This window comes from Melitaea cinxia, chromosome 10 (assembly GCF_905220565.1).
Source record: "Melitaea cinxia chromosome 10, ilMelCinx1.1, whole genome shotgun sequence".
NCBI classification, from domain to species: Eukaryota; Metazoa; Arthropoda; class Insecta; order Lepidoptera; family Nymphalidae; genus Melitaea; species Melitaea cinxia.
In genome coordinates, this window is record NC_059403.1 from 9,735,639 (window position 1) to 9,752,365 (window position 16,727).

General features: G+C 33.7%; 2 protein-coding genes across 2 annotated transcripts; one reads left to right on the top strand and one right to left on the bottom strand.

The window, feature by feature from the left end:
- Positions 1-2,878, top strand: LOC123657064 (protein yellow-like). Its single transcript, XM_045592662.1, has 3 exons — positions 1-191; positions 1,089-1,267; positions 1,933-2,878. Exons 1-3 carry the CDS (start codon positions 37-39, stop codon positions 2,823-2,825), a joined length of 1,227 nt encoding a protein of 408 aa, XP_045448618.1. The 5' UTR covers positions 1-36; the 3' UTR covers positions 2,826-2,878.
- A 41-nt stretch (positions 2,879-2,919) lies between these two features.
- LOC123657262 lies at positions 2,920-16,526 on the bottom strand. The gene is made up of 5 exons (XM_045592836.1): positions 16,401-16,526; positions 15,292-15,438; positions 14,195-14,391; positions 3,989-4,147; positions 2,920-3,913 (listed from the first exon to the last, which is right to left on the bottom strand). Exons 1-5 carry the CDS (start codon positions 16,524-16,526, stop codon positions 2,920-2,922), a joined length of 1,623 nt encoding a protein of 540 aa, XP_045448792.1.
- Positions 16,527-16,727: the final 201 nt, after the last annotated feature.

Consider the following 16,727-nt stretch of genomic DNA (forward strand, 5'->3'; position numbering starts at 1 on the left):
TCTTATAAGTTTAATGTATTTTATTATTATTTCCAGATGATATTTAAGATAATAATTTTAGCTGCGAGTCTGGTAATAAGTAGCAAAAGTATTCAAATACAAACAAGTTCTATAGGCACTCTGTACCGCTGGAGGCAGATTGACTTTGATTTTCCGACACCCCAACATCGAGAGCAAGCTATCCGGAACGGGTATGGAAACTAACGCTTTTTTTAAAATAATTATCTTCTAAAACTTAAATCGCAATTCAAGCTGCCTAGTTCTTAACTATAACTTAAATTTATTTATAATTTAGAAGTTCTCTATTAAACACGTGAAGCTAGAAAGGAGAGGGGGGGTAGAATCACGAAACGCCTCAAGGAAGAGCGGGCTGTAATAAAATATTACGTTTATTTATTTTTTATTGAACGAGCGATTTCTAAACCAAAAAAGAAACAAAAAAAAAACATCCTAATACTTTGATTTTGTCTGGAAAATTGTATGCCTACTTTTCCAATTTTAATCAGTTTTGGCGATACAGATGTTTGCCTATGATGATGTGGTCTGGGTGTTTGAGCAGTCCTTGTGTGTTTCCCCACCGTGCCTTGGAGAGCACGTTAAGGCGTCGGTCCCGGTTGTTATCTTGTACGACTGATAGCGATCGTTACTGAATTACACTTGATTTTTTAAGTACGGGGCTGGAGGGGGAATAAAACCTCACTACATATTACTAAAGAGGGAAGGGGGTTAAAGAGTTGCTAAAAACATCACATGATTAAGGGACGATCCTCTTCGTAAATATTATAAAGAAAAATATGAAACAAATTGAATCGTTTAATTCCAAAGCATAATTTAACTTACGATTAATACAAGTATAACTTACTTATATTATAAATGAGTAAGTTTGTGAGAATGGATGAATGTTTGTTTGTTACTGTTTAATGTAAGCAGTACTGAATTGATTGTAATGTGGCTTGGTGCGTTGATAGCTGGAGATCCAAAATAGCACATAAGCTACCTTTTATTCCGACCCATTCATCTATGAGATCGAAATTTACGCGGGTGAAACCATACGTCTCAGCTAGTCAGATATAAATTTTATATTTCAGTGAATTTAACCAAATAAATGTTATACCTTTGGGAATCGAGCGATGGAGAAATCGAGTATTTGTAAGTACTCCGAGATGGAAGAAGGGTGTACCAGCAACGTTATCGGCTTTACCCGTTATAGCCCGGACAGAGTCACCGTTGCTCGCACCCTTCCCGAACTGGGACTGGCACAATGCAGGTACTCGCCTAGCCCTTTCACAGATACTATTTATATGAGCTAGTGTGATAAGGAAATTTGTTTCATTAAGTTAAACAATTATTTAACTTTGATTCCATCTTTATGAAAGTCTTCTGATATGGCGAATTTTATAATTTATTTTTAAATTTTAATTAGTAAATCAAAATGAATTTTATTTTATTTAATTACTTAAAATGAAAATTGGACCAGCTTGTTTTAAAATCAATCATCAAGAAAATCCTAAAAATAGAATTAGTAATATAACTTATCAGTTAAATATGAAATAATATTGTTTCGTTAAAATTGGTGTTATAAAAAAATTGAAAATAAGTTGTTTCATATATTTTGATAGACGTAACCTCGATTTCATTGAAATATGAAATAATCTAAATATTTATGCATTGCGCTCAAGTAACCCGAGTAGGTATAAATATGCATATCACCTGTAACGAGACAGAGTTAAATGAATGTAGTAACCTGTTAAATTGAGAAATTAACTACATGCAGGCGTTAAATATGAAATTAATATAGGTATTATCGTAACAACCAGTTTCATATGAACCAATATTTAACTGTACATTTTAAAGTTATATGAGAATTTACTTACACAACATGTATCAGTCAAGAGCGTTCTCCTTTTAATAGGTATGTGTTATGTATTACAGGTAACTGTACAGGATTCACTTCAATATTCAGAATGAGTATTGACCATTGCGGAATCATGTGGGCCCTTGACTCCGGCCAGGTCGAGGCCTTTGAAACACCAAGACAATTATGTCCACCTACACTGTACGCTATAAATCTACAAACAGACACTGTGATCGGCCGTTTCCCTATCCCCAGTGAATTCGTTTTACAAAACTCGCTTATTACTAATCTCATCGTTGATTCAAGAGATGCACAGTGTAGAGACTTACATGTTTATATTGCTGATGCCTGGCGATTTGGATTAATCGTATTTAGAAGCTCTGACGCTGCCTTCTGGAGGTTTAGCCACTATACGTTTTATCCGGAACCATTACTTTCAAATTATACTCTCCACGGCTTAAATTATCAATGGTCAGACGGATTGTTTGGCATGTCCTTAGGTAAATACCACAATGGTGATCGACCCCTATTTTATCACGCTATGTCTGCCTCACGAGAGTTTGTTGTTAAAACTTCGGTTATACGTGATCCATCACGTGTTAATAACGCTGTGGATGAATTTAAACTTCTTAGTGAGAGTCGTGGTCCGATGGGACAGGTTTCCGCCTCAGCTGTAGACCGCAATGGAGTCATGTTCTTCAACCTAATTTCACTTGACAGCATAGGATGTTGGGACACGCGTGATGAGTATAAGGTTGACAATTTAGACATCGTAGCGTGTAATAATGTCACGATGATATTTCCTAACGACTTGCGAATTGACCATGAAGTACCGCAGATTGTGTGGGTTATTACAAACAGATTACCGATGTATCAGTTTAATTTAATCAATCCTAATGATTACAATTATAGAGTAATGTATATGGACCCAGTAAGCGCTGTTCGTAATACTGTATGTCAACCGATTTAATTTTTTTTTTATATAGTATATATACATAATGAATATATAATATCAGAAATAAATATTTTTAATAAAAAAAAAACTGTTTTAATATGAATAAGTTTCACTTTTTTTTATTATTTTTTTCACCCGAAAAATCTTTGTTTGATACTTTAGACTTTTTGTTTAGCAACAAGATATTTTCTGCTTGTTTACTTGATTTTATCGGAAGATTAACACTGTCGTTGTTTTTAATACGATCAACAAACCCAATATTTAAATTATTTTCCTTGTCATCGTTTATAGATATTTCATTACGAGCAGCTCGCACCTTCATTCTATTGATGATACTTTCAATACTCTCCGCTGATTGCTGTTTCAAATTATTTGGTTCCGGTTCTCTATTATCAATATTTTCTACTTGTTTTATATTCTCAGTTTTGTGGAAATAATTTACAGCGTCATTCTGAGAATGTACGTGTATTTTGCTGTTCTTTGCATCTGAAAACTGTATTGTGTTTCTGTTCTCTTGTTCAAGGCTCACGGTATCTAACGAAATTTCTTTAGTTGTTTCTGAAGATGGAAGACTCTCAGTATTGTTGTGAATACTACTATTCTGAGCTCTAATTTCTGGTGAATGAAGCGATCCAAATAAATCCGAAGGCTTTTTCATAAATATTTGCGGATAGTCACGTAAATAAGATGCCGTTTTACCTTTACTATTGCCTACAAGAGGTGGTGTTTCTGTTTCTTCGGTAGATATAGCAGGACATTCAATTTTGCTCTGTTGTGGCAAAAACGCTTGTGAATTTGATAGAAATTTTACTGGATCAGTACATTCTTTTTTCATAAATACTCCTATTCGTAACAACATTAATACAAATTGTTCAAGTATGCGGTCGGTATCGCGCGGTACAATAACTTCGCTACCAAACCAGTCTTCGTATGTACCTATATCCGACATTGTTCTGTTAGAATTAACGGACAAGGGATACAGAGTATCTAAGCCAACATTTAAAGCGTCATTAGTCGAGATTGAAGGATCTCTACTTATTTCGCTTATTTTTGTTAGTGATTGTGTGACTACCCTCTTAATTGACGTTGCTGGTTCTCCATAACTGTAAAACATATCAAAATTATTTTATTAAAATATAATCAATATTATTGTTGTGATACAAAATATTCTAACTAACAAGTTCGCAATAAGTTTCTTTCGTAATTGATCTTCGCCTTGCAACGATTTAGTTCGACGTCTACGTACAGCAAGTTCTAATCCGTAGTCCAAATCTTTTGGTGGTAATAACGCAGGAAACGTTTTGAAAGCGGGTGCCATTTTAAGATACTGGTAGTAACTGTAATTTAAAAAAAAAACATAAAAAATATTATAATTATGTTTGCTCGCAAACAAAAAAAACTACTTCAACTACGTCAACCATAATACAACGTCGGTAGATAAGCATTAATAAAGATAATATAAAAAGCACTTGTTAGATCTCAATCATATTTAATTTAGACTGTATAACATGGACCAACTTTTGATTAAAAATGAATCATTAAAATCGGTTCACCGAATAAAAGGTTCAGAGGTAACACAGATAAAAAAATACAGTTAAATTGATAACCTTCTTCTTTTTGAAGTTGGTTAAGAAGTTGAAATGGTATTTTGAAGCCTAACTAATATTGTTAATTTAAGTTTAATCTACTAACGTTAAATTTTGGGTTTTTACAACTGCAGGTCGATGTGCTACAGTATAGAATTAGATTGACTTGAAATTTATGATACATACAGTACTCGGCGATAAATAATGCATATAGTCCTTTGGTAAGACACACTGCTAATATCAAGTCCGTAGAGCGTTGTCTCTGACGCATCAGTATTCCGAGTAGAAAAAAGGTCAGGCTCAACCAGATCATGTATCTTGACCGGATCAGGATAGAATAAAGCATGCCTGATCCGGCAAGCTCTATCAGGACCAGGTCCGGTTCACACAAGGATAGCCTGATATAAAATATAATCAAGTATGGTAAGGCATACTAGATCAGGACCAGGTCCGGTCCAGACAAGGATAGCCTGATGTAAAATATAATCAAGTATGGTAAGGCATACTGGATCAGGACCCGGTCCGGTCCAGATCAGGATAGCCTGATGTAAAATATAATCAAGTATGATAAGGCATACTGGATCAGGACCCGGTCCGGTCCAGATCAGGATAGCCTGTGTAGCATATATTTTTATTAGCACGTAGTTTCGTTTCTGCTGATGTATAATAGCACAGTTATGCACTAGCGTTACTATTTACTTTTTCTAGGCGACTGATTTAATTTTTTGGAATACCCTCGTATCGTATTACGTTGCGGTGCACCTTAGGGGGTAGTTGTGTCGCGACACACTGGGTTTGCTGTATATAAGGCTCAGGACGTGTGTTGCGGGCCTCTTTGCTCTTTTCTTTTTTGGGTTGGTTTCTCTCGCCGTCTTAAGATCTGAGTGCAATTTATTGTGGGTGAGTCATTGTAGTTCTTATAGGTTTAAGCTTTGCTTTAGTGTAAGGTGATTTTGTGTGTTTTGAAAAAGGGGAATTAAGATTCTGTAGGATTTTTTTTTACTCTCTCTCTTGTGTCTCGTGTTAGGAGTTGTGGGTGACTCTCTGACCCAGCAAACAATTTTTTAACACGTAGCACTGGCGCCCAACGTAAATTCTCTAATATTTGGAATTATTTGTTTGTCGGTGAATTATTTTGGTTATTTTATTTTGTAGGGTATCGCATTGGCACTCAATTTTTTTTTTCTTTTTCTTATTCCTAGCAAGTGTTTTCTCTGGGTATGGAAAGGGTCTTCTTGTCCTTGTGTCTTTGTGTGTTTTGTGTTTTGTGAATTGTGTTAAATTATTACTTTTCATTTTTAGTAATTAAATTTGATTACTGTTTCGTTTAGGTTGTGTATTTATATTAGTATGTTTAAAATTTAAAGTTAATATTTAAAAGTTTTTATTTGAATTTAAAAGTTTTGTCCGAGCGTAGTCACGGTTTTTGCATTGTTAATCGTTCCTTGCTAAAAATTTTCAGTTACCTACTTTTTGTATTAATTATTTCTTGCTCAATAATTTTTGCCGTAACTAAATTTTTTTTGACTACCCTCTATTAACGAATATTTTTGCTTGCTTTGTACTTCTTTGTTACATTTTAACATTAATTTAAATCGAACTTTTTTTGTACTTTTTGTTTCGTTTAAATTTTATTATTGTGCTACGATGACTCACTTAATAAAATTCGTATCCCTGCCTAAGGCTGAGTTAGAATATGAGGTGGTTGTTCGGAATGAGGAGCCAGCTGCCACGGTTTTAGCTTTACGTAAACAAATATTACAATTATCGGAATTGTTACCGTCAGAGGAGATTTTGGTCAGTCCGTTGGATATTATAACCGATTTGGGCGGTATTAGTGACACCTTGATAAAAGTGAAATCAATTATTAATTCTAATCCGAATTTTAATAGTTTATTGAGGGCAGAGAATTTGTTGGCTCATTTGTATCATAGGATTGGCAGATTGGATGAGGATGAGGTTAAGAAGAATAGGGACATTTACGATTTGTGTATTGATCAATTTAATAATTATTGTGGGTTAGTTAATAAATTAAAATCGTCTAATACATCTCCATTTCTTACAGTTTCTTCGTTATCATCTAGTAATCCCTTGAATGTAACGGTTCATTGTGATCATAACAGTTTAGGAGATTTAAGTAAAATTAAATTCGACGGTAAATCTTGCGTACGCACTTTTATACGCCGGGTTACGGAACATTGTACTATTCATCGCATTGCGGATGACAAAGTTCTATCTTTTGCGTTACAGCTGTTTGTTGGCGATGCTTTAAAATGGTATAGGAGTGTGTGTGCTGGGGTTTCAGATTGGAAAGTAGTTTTAGAATATTTGCGTAGGGACTTCGATAAACCAGATTTTGATTACAAATTATTAAGGGAAATTCAAAATAGAACACAGGGGGTGAATGAGTCTATTGTAATTTATTTGGCTGTTATGGATGAAATGTTTAACAGATTGACTACTCCTCCTGAGGAAAAATTTAAATTAGAAATTTTAATACACAACGTTAGACATTGTTACGCAGGGATGTTAGCGTCATCGGATATAACGTCAATTGATCAGCTTAGGAATGTGTGTCGTAATTATGAAAATGTTCAAAGTAGACTTTTAGATTTTCACGAACCACAGAATGTCTCGGATGATTTAGTTGCACCTGATTTAGCTTATAATACTGGCGTTAAAAACGTTTTTAAAAGTTCATTTAAAAAATTTAATTATTCGAATAATTTTAATAATCAGGGGTATTTTAATAAAAATAATCGTTTTAATTCTAATCGTTTTGTTCTTTCAGCGCATAAATTCTCTCGTCAATTTTTGTCTCCTACTAACTCGTCTTACAATAATTCTCATACATCATTGCCGTCTCAGCGTAAACATTCTGTGCCTAGTAATAATAGCAATAGTAAAATTCAGCCGAGCATTAATTCCATCGGTGATCGCGCGTCGAATCGTACTGTTTATTGTCAACGTTGTAAATCGTTTTCTCACTCTTATGCCGATTGTTTTAAGGATCAGAATGTTGTGTTTTGTTTTGGTTGCGGTGAGCCTAATGTTAAGCGTCCCGATTGTGTTAAATGTAAATCGAAATATAATAATGGGGTTAAAGATTTAAAAAAACGAGTAAGTTGGAACCGAGTTAAAACTAGTAATAATATTAATTTTTCTAAATCTGATTGGAATTCTTGGCTTAAAACAATTTCAATTTATTTTTTATCGTATAAATTAAACTCGGTTCTGTGTAATGATAAATGTATTGAAAATAGGCCTTATGTTGTTATACATATAGATGACATTAAGTTGTCGGGTCTCTTAGACACTGGTGCGTCTATATCAATTTTGGGGGGTAATTTTTATAAGGATTTCTTACAACGAGGTTATACTCTTTTAAAAGATAATATTATTTCTGCGGTTGTGGCTAACGGGAACAAGTTGTTCTCTCTTGGTTACTTGTGTTTACCGGTTACATTCGAAGATCAACTTCATTTTATAAAAATTTTTGTTTTTCCGGAAATTAATTCAGACATCATTTTAGGCATTGACTTTTGGAAAATATTCAAAATTTGTCCGAAATATATTAATTCAGTTAGTTTTAAACAAGAATCTCATATATCTTTGTGTAATAATTCGGATGGCGTCATTACGGGTTATGAACATTTAAATAGCGATCAGCGTTCAATTGTTGATAGCATTATTAATCAGTTTCGTTCTGTTTCTTTTGAGCGGAAAGGTTTAGGGTTGACTACCGTGGTTTCTCATAGAATTGATACGGGGGATGCTGTTCCCATTAAGCAACGATATTATCGGATGTCTCCTGAGAAACAACGAATTCTTTCGGAGGAGGTTGATAAGATGCTTGAGTTGGATGTCATCGAACCCTGTCAGAGTGAGTGGAGTTCTCCGGTACTTTTGGTTCCTAAGGGAAAGGATACAGGTAGCTATCGGTTATGTTTGGATATTCGGAAACTGAATGCGGTAACCAAAAAGGATGCATATAGTTTGCCTTATATATCAGAAATTTTAGATAATCTTAGGGATGCTCATTATTTGTCAACAATCGATTTTTGTAGTGCCTTTTTTCAAACTCAGATTCAGGAATCGGATAGGGATAAAACGGCTTTTTATATTCCGTCACGTGGTACATTCAGGTTTAAACGTATGGCGTTTGGTTTAACTAACGCACCTGCCACTCAACAGAGATTAGTAGATAAGTTGTTTGGAAACCGTTTCGGGGTTAAAGTTTGTTGTTATGTTGATGATTTAATAATTGCAACCGCGGATTTCAATGAACATGTTTCTATTTTATTACAAATATTGGAAATTTTAAAAGAATGTAATCTTACTATTAATTATGATAAATGTCGTTTTTTTAGGAGTCAGTTGAAATATTTGGGGTATGCAATCGATAAACACGGGTTGCGTACGGACCCGGATAAGGTTTCTGCAATAGTTAATTTTCCCACTCCAACCAATGTTAAGGGTTTAAAACGTTTTTTAGGGACAGCGTCGTGGTATCGTCGTTTCATTAAGAATTTCAGTACTTTGGCGGCACCGTTAAATAAATTAACTTCTACTCGTAAGGGTGCACCTCCATTTAAATGGACGGAGGAGGCGGATTGTTCTTTTAGAAAGCTTAAGGAGTGTTTGGTCTCTGCTCCTGTTCTCAGGAGTCCTAATTATAACGAACCTTTTGAAGTTCACACGGATGCGAGTAGTTATGGGATTGGTGCGATGCTCTCTCAGACCTTTGAAGGGAAAGAACATCCTGTCGCATATATGAGTAGGTCATTTACCAAACCGGAACAAAATTATGGTATTACGGAACGGGAAACATTGGCTGTTTTGGCAGCGGTCGAACATTGGCGTTGTTATCTCAATAATGGTAAAAAATTTACAGTTTTCACGGATCATAGTGCCCTTAAGTGGTTTTTATCATTGTCAAACCCGTCGGGTCGTTTAGCTCGGTGGAGTACTAGGTTATCAGAGTTTAACTTTGAGATTAAACATCGTAAGGGTTGTGATAATGTCATTCCTGACGCGTTGAGTCGTTCGGTTCCCGTGAGTAGTATATTTTCAATTTCAAATTATAAAGGTAATGATAAATGGTTTCTTAATATTTTTAATGGTTGCGCTAATAAGCCAGCATCGTTTCAAAATTATTGTATTAAAAATGATAAATTATTTAGATTGTCTAAAAATAAAAATTATTTAACATCGGAGTTTGATTGGAAGGAGGTGATTCCTATGGAACACCGTTCGGAAATAATTTCAATTAATCATGATGTACCCACTGCAGGTCATTTGGGTATGTTTAAAACTCTTAAAAGATTAAATTTAAAATACTTTTGGCCGAAAATTTACAAAGATGTTTTAAATTATGTCAATAATTGTTCTAAGTGTCTAGAATATAAAGCTCAAAATCATTTGACATTAGGTGTCATGGGTCGTCCTAAGAATTGTGTCCGTCCTTGCCAGGTTATTTCAATTGACATTATGGGTCCATTGCCTATTAGTAGAAAACAAAATAATTATATATTGGTTGTAACTTGTTGTTTTTCAAAATTTTGTTTAATTTTCCCTATGAAGCGCGCAACTTCCAAAGTAATAATTAAGTTAATTGAGGATAATGTTTTCTTAGTTCATGGTATTCTACAGTCGGTAATATTGGATAATGGTACGCAATTCATTAGTAATGAGTGTATCAATTTTTTTAAAAGTTATAATGTTCCTAATGTTCATTTTACTCCACGTTATACTCCACAGGTTAATCCGGTTGAGAGATATAATCGTACTATTTTAACTTGTATTGCATCCTTTGTCGATGAGGATCATAGATCGTGGGATAGGTACTTACCTCAAATTCAATTTGCAATTAACAGCGCGGTAAATGAAACTACGGGTTTTACTCCGTCCTTTTTAGTTTTCGGTAGGGAGTTAGTGTCGTGTGGTTCGCATTATTTGGACTCTGATAGTATAGAAAATATGATTTTTACTCCTCGTGACTGTTATGCGGAGAACTTAGGTCAGTTGGCGAGTATTTTCGATAAAGTTCAATTTCGGTTGTATGCCGCTCATTTAAAAAATACTTCAAGTTATAATTTGCGTCGTAGGACTGCGGAATTTAATGTTGGTGATCTTGTTTATAAGAAAACTTACTTCTTGAGTGATAAAGATAAATACTTTTCTAAGAAATTAGCGCCTAAATTTATCAAATGTCGAATTGTTGGTAAAAGATCTCCTCTTGTATACGTATTACAGGATATGAATGGTAAAGATCTTGGGGTTTGGCATATTAAAGATTTGAAGTTAACAGGAAGTTCTGGTAGTAAGGGTAATTGATATTGTGTTTTCTTTTTGGTTTTAAATCTATATTACGTATTCCATTTTTGAGACGGGTGATGATCTCATTTTTATTTTTTTTATTTTGTGCTTATTCAAGTACATGACTTATGATAGTTGTGTGTTGGGTACGTCTCTAATGTACTTTTGGTGTTTATTTTTGTTGAGTTATTTCACTGAGCAATAACTTAATTTGTGTGTGTTGGGTGCATCTCTAACGTATCTACCCACTCATATTATTTTGTTTAAAGCCTACGCCATAAGTTGTTGTTGTTGTGTTACAACTTAATTCTGGAACGGGTGGCGATTCCACATATTATTTTATTCTATTGAATATATATTCGATTCTAATTGTGTTATGCACATTCTAAAGCCTACATCGGGAATACGGTATTAAATATGGATTAAAAAGAAAAAAAAATTGTTAAATTAAAAATTTTAAGTAGCTGCTGAGTGGTGCTCATTTATAGACCGTCACTCTGAGTGTCAGGGCGTTAATTGTCTAGGTCGGTTAACGCACGTTGATAGTTGAATTTCAGGATGTTGTATGTTAGTGACGTATGATTGGGTCGTAAGACAGTGTTGCAGTGAATTCAAAATTATATGTGGTGTTTTTGTAATTCGATTATCTCTTATGATTAATCTATCAAAAAATTTTATTTTCTCTTAGTATGGAGTTAAATTTTATAATCCCTTCCTGAGCTTACCAGATTCTCTCCTTACATTAGTTTTTTTTTAGAATTTTGCCAGAGATGCAAAATTCTTCTCTGTCGGGGGGGGTATTGTAGCATATATTTTTATTAGCACGTAGTTTCGTTCCTGCTGATGTATAATAGCACAGTTATGCATTAGCGTTGCTATTTACTTTTTCTAGGCGACTGATTTAATTTTTTGGAATACCCTCGTATCGTATTACGTTGCGGTGCACCTTAGGGGGTAGTTGTGTCGCGACACACTGGGTTTGCTGTATATAAGGCTCAGGACGTGTGTTGCGGGCCTTTTTTTGCCTTTTTGCTCTTTTCTTTTTTGGGTTGGATTCTCTCGCCGTCTTAAGATCTGAGTGCAGTTTATTGTGGGTGAGTCATTGTAGTTCTTATAGGTTTAAGCTCGGCTTTAGTGTAAGGTGATTTTGTGTGTTTTGAAAAAGAAGATTAAGATTCTGTAGGATTTTTTTTTTACTCTCTCTCTGGTGTCTCGTGTTAGGAGTTGTGGGTGTCTCTCTAACCCAGCAAACAATTTTTTAACACGTAGCACTGGCGCCCAACGTAGGTAAGAAATTACGTGAACTGAGCCTGAATCGCGCTATTAATGTTTTTAAGCACACTTAGTATATATACAGTTATCAGGACGGTCTAGCAGGGAGTCCATTTCAACACAGTGGAGCAGTCGTAAGTAATAGGAAATAGTTAATTATTAGAAGTCAATAAATAAAATTTAATTAATAATAATAATATATAAAAATAATTAATATTTAAAGTAAAAACATAAATAAATAATACATTGGAAAAAATAAACGGAAATAAATATCACAATAATTATGTTAAGTAACATATTTATAATATATATTCGCTTTTTTTTTTGTTAAGCAAATTTTTCAAGAATAAAACAATAAAAACAATAAAACACGAATGTAGTGTTTTTTTGGAACCGGAAGGACCGAACCAAACCAGCTGATCAGGAAGAGATGAGATTTACTGATCTGGACCCTATCAAGAAACCTCATCTCATCCTGATCAGGTCCAGACCAATCATCTGCGTTACATGCATTATCTAGTCCTGATCAGGCATGCCTGGTCCGGTCCTTCTAAGGAAGACGAAAAAATTTCCACTCGGGATTTCGTACGACAGATCTAATAGTGTAACAAAGTCGAAATTATTCGATTGTCTCTTTCCAACGGTCGATGTGCATTATTTAACGCCGGTAACTTTAATATATTAATGATAAAAGATACACATGAGTCTGTTCAGAAATTGATTCCACTTTTCACGATTTTATGTGCAGTTATGTAAACATAAATGTAGGTAAACTGTACCTATGGACCATTTAGTATATAATTGTGTTTGCTCGCAAACGAAAAAAAAACCGACTTCAATTACATCGACGAGCAATACAACGTAGATCGACGAAAAAATAGTCAAGTAACTACGCGTTATCAAAGATTACTCAAAAAGTAGTTATCAGATCTCGATAAAATTTATATGTGACCACATGATAAACATCAGCTTTCGATTAAATCAAAAATTATCAAAATCGGTATACCCAGTAAAAAGTTATTGCGGGTTTTCGAGAGTTTCCCTCGATTTCTCTGGGATCCCATCATCAGATCCTGGTTTCCTTATCATGTTACCAAACTAGGGATATCCTCTTTCCAACAAAAAAGAATTATCAAAATCGGTACATCTAGTAGAAAGTTATGCGGTATAATACAACGTAGGTCGACGAAAAAAGCGTCAAGTAAAAACGCATTATTAGATATAACTCGAAAAATAGTTGTTAGATCTCAAATAAATTTAAATGGGACCAATTGGCACACACCACCTTTCGACGAAAACAAAATTTGTCGAAATCGGTCCACCCGGTCAAAAGTTCTGATGTAACATACATAAAAAAAAAACACAGTCGAATTGAGAACCTCCTCCTTTTTTGGAAGTCGGTTAAAAATAAAATGGATTGTTGTGGTGGTTGTATGAGTGCATAAATATTATATAAATACTACTTTTTACATATTTTAGAAAATATTTAAACATGTATTTCCTCTCTTCATTTCTCTACTGTTTCTCCAAAACAACTTCAACAGTTTTTGCTGCATAAATTGCCGGAATGTATGGTTGCACACACGGAATAAGAAAAACTAGTCATTTCTATTTCGTGGTGGCGCAAACGACTGCACAAAGTTGTATAGATAGATAGATAAATAGATACGAAAAAAAAATTATCAGAATTAAAAAAAAAAAGTGTGTGTACTTATGTAAGCACGTAAGAAGTTATACTTCATTAGGTAGCTAACTTCACGTTGCTAACTTCTTCTTCGTTGACTAGCTAAGCTAACTTCAGGATATCGTTTTTTTGTGACGGTGCATCTTAAAAATTTACTCTCGTCATTTTTTCCTAACGCGCCAAAAGAAATTTAACTTTAAAAAATACTTTTTAGGAAAAAATAATGACGAGTTCATCTGACCAATCTAACCTTCAAAGTGTAACCATTTCAGTTTGCCTTAAGTTTAGGATATATTTGTTATCGTATAAAGTAGCCTTGATAATATATGACGTCTAATTATTTTACTTATTAGCATAATTTATTTTGTTAATTTGTACCCATATCACTAGTATAATTTTTACTGGCATTTTTTTCCATGTACTAAAGGACAATTTGAAAGCAAGACCTATCGAATGATAATACTGTCTCTTAGAATTAAAGTTTTAATATAGCTACTAATAATCTGTACATTTAAAAAACTTACTTAAATATGAGCATCCACATGTAAAACGCCGGCATAATTGAGACGAGTTTCATTATGACGAACTTAACACAAGGCGGCCTTGCCGGTCCCAGTAGAACACATGTTCCTAGACCTAACGCCAAGCTAGTCAACTGGCAAAGAAAATTTCTTACTGCGGCTAGAAGGAGCCAAGGTAGCACGAGAGTAGACCGTTCCTCCTGTTGTAAAATAATAGCAAAATTTCAGTTTAGTTACCTAAATCATTCCGAATTCAAAGTGCAAAGTATGTAATACCACTGTTTATCAGCGTAAGCTTTGGTGTAACAGAAAATCGTGACAACAAGGATCTCCCATTATCTACATTCTTTTTATCATCATTCATCCTAGAATTCACGAACACTACGATTATGTACTTTTTGTGTGATAATGTAGCCCTTATCCATCAATACAACCTCCCATTTTATTAATATATACTTAAAATATCCTACTATCTAAGTGATACCTATATACATTTAATAAACTATACCTACTTACGAATAAAAATTCAATTACTTTTCAAGAAAATCGTAACTCTTTTTGTTAAGTTTTCGTAACTGGCTCAGAACCTAATGCAGTTTTTGCTCTTTGTTGCAACTAAATAGTCTGGGTTGTCTGGAAGAAATGGCTAATTAGCCATAAGTCCGTCCATTGTACTTCACTGTCTGTAACTATCTTTATGCTTTGTTTGTAATATATTTGTGGTATACAATAAAATATAAAATAAATAAATGAATAAATATAGCATTTATTTAACCACAAAATCTACGGGTGTGTAGTGATGAATTGGCAGGGAGCCATTGATTAATTCATTGGTACGTCATAACAAATTGATTGATATATCAATCCATAGTTAATATGACCCTTTTGATGAATTGACAATAAACAGACTACAAGAATTTAGAGCAATAGTACCATGAAATACTTAATTTAAAAATACGTACATTATATGAGTGAAAATATTGTACTCGTATGTTATTATTTGTTCTTATATTTTAAGCCTGTAATTTTGTATTATGTATATTAAGTACTGAATGACAATGTGTAATGTAAGCAGCAGCACCAGAAACACCGGTTCTTACCAAAAAAACTGGATATAGAAGAACAATATATGACGCCAGATAGACGTATAATGTGAAACATTCCACGAGCATAACGCCAGAAATAGTAGTTCTTAGAACTCGTTGGACGGATAGGGACAATTCTTCTGGCATTTTCATGTGCCATACCTGGAGAATAAACAAAAAATTTCACAGTGTGTGTACGGTCGGCCAAGAAAGTGGTGTACCAGTTTTGATTTAGTTTCCTGGTCATCGAAAATTATAACAAGATTCGTTATTAAAAGATTTTACTGAAAGAGACATATAATAATGACGTAAACCTAATTGATAGGTCATTATTATACGTGACATTTTAAACTCTATTAGGTATTAATAATATCGTTATCAATAATCAGATAAAGACGGCAATAGAAGTTGTCAGATCGATCTGCAAGCGAAACTAATCTTTATCACCTATGAATCTACAAGCGGCATTCAACCTTAGAGTGGTACACTACTTTCTTGGCCGACTATCTCAGTGCAGGTAACCGTACTTAGAAATAAATAACCCGACTTTTTGGTATAATAAATAGTGCCACATAGACAGATATTATAACTACTATTCCAATCTCTCATTAGATTAGAAAGCATCTACAGATAGAACTACGTTTGTGCAAATGAATAAGAAAAGTTTAATAATGATTAAATATATTTCGTGATAAAAACGAATTTTTTATACTCATAACACGAACCACGCATCATATCAACCAAATATTTTTAATCTATTTATCTTATTGTATTATAATGTATTCTATATAATTTGAAAATGTTGTTAATAACTGGTTATTATGTTAACATTTTTAAAATGTAAGACACCTAAAGTAAATCTTAAATGTACCTTAATAACTCATAAATATTTATAGTATATTATAGACGTTTTACTCATAGTAACTAGGAAGTGATGTAGTTGCTTAATGTAAAGCAAAGCATAAACACGTGTAGTCTGTCCAAGATCAGAAACAAAAGTCTTATCGCCACGGAAACTTGGTCTTTAGGTTTATAACATTATTGTCGATTTTTGTATGAAACAAAATTTTCGTTAATAGGCAACTACGTCTTTTATTGGTAAAATGTTTCGGTAGTTTGGGCACCTGTTTAAGATTAGCGTTCACTTGAAATAGCGTAGCGTCGAAAATTGTCCGCAAAATCCCAAGAACCGTCCACAGGCATACTTCGGACTGCAGGCTCATTCCAATATAGGAGAGTATATTTATCATTGTTTTGCAATTTTTATCACGTTTTGGTATTGTATAAGCATTTTTTTGAATAAAATTTCTCTATATTTCATTCATATTTTGTAATTTTGGTTTTGTTTTGTTATAGACAGTGTCACTGAATAATTTGACATGTAACATTTTTAAGGTAGCTATTAGTTGAGTCTATAGATTTAAAATGAGTATTACTTAAAGACAATATAT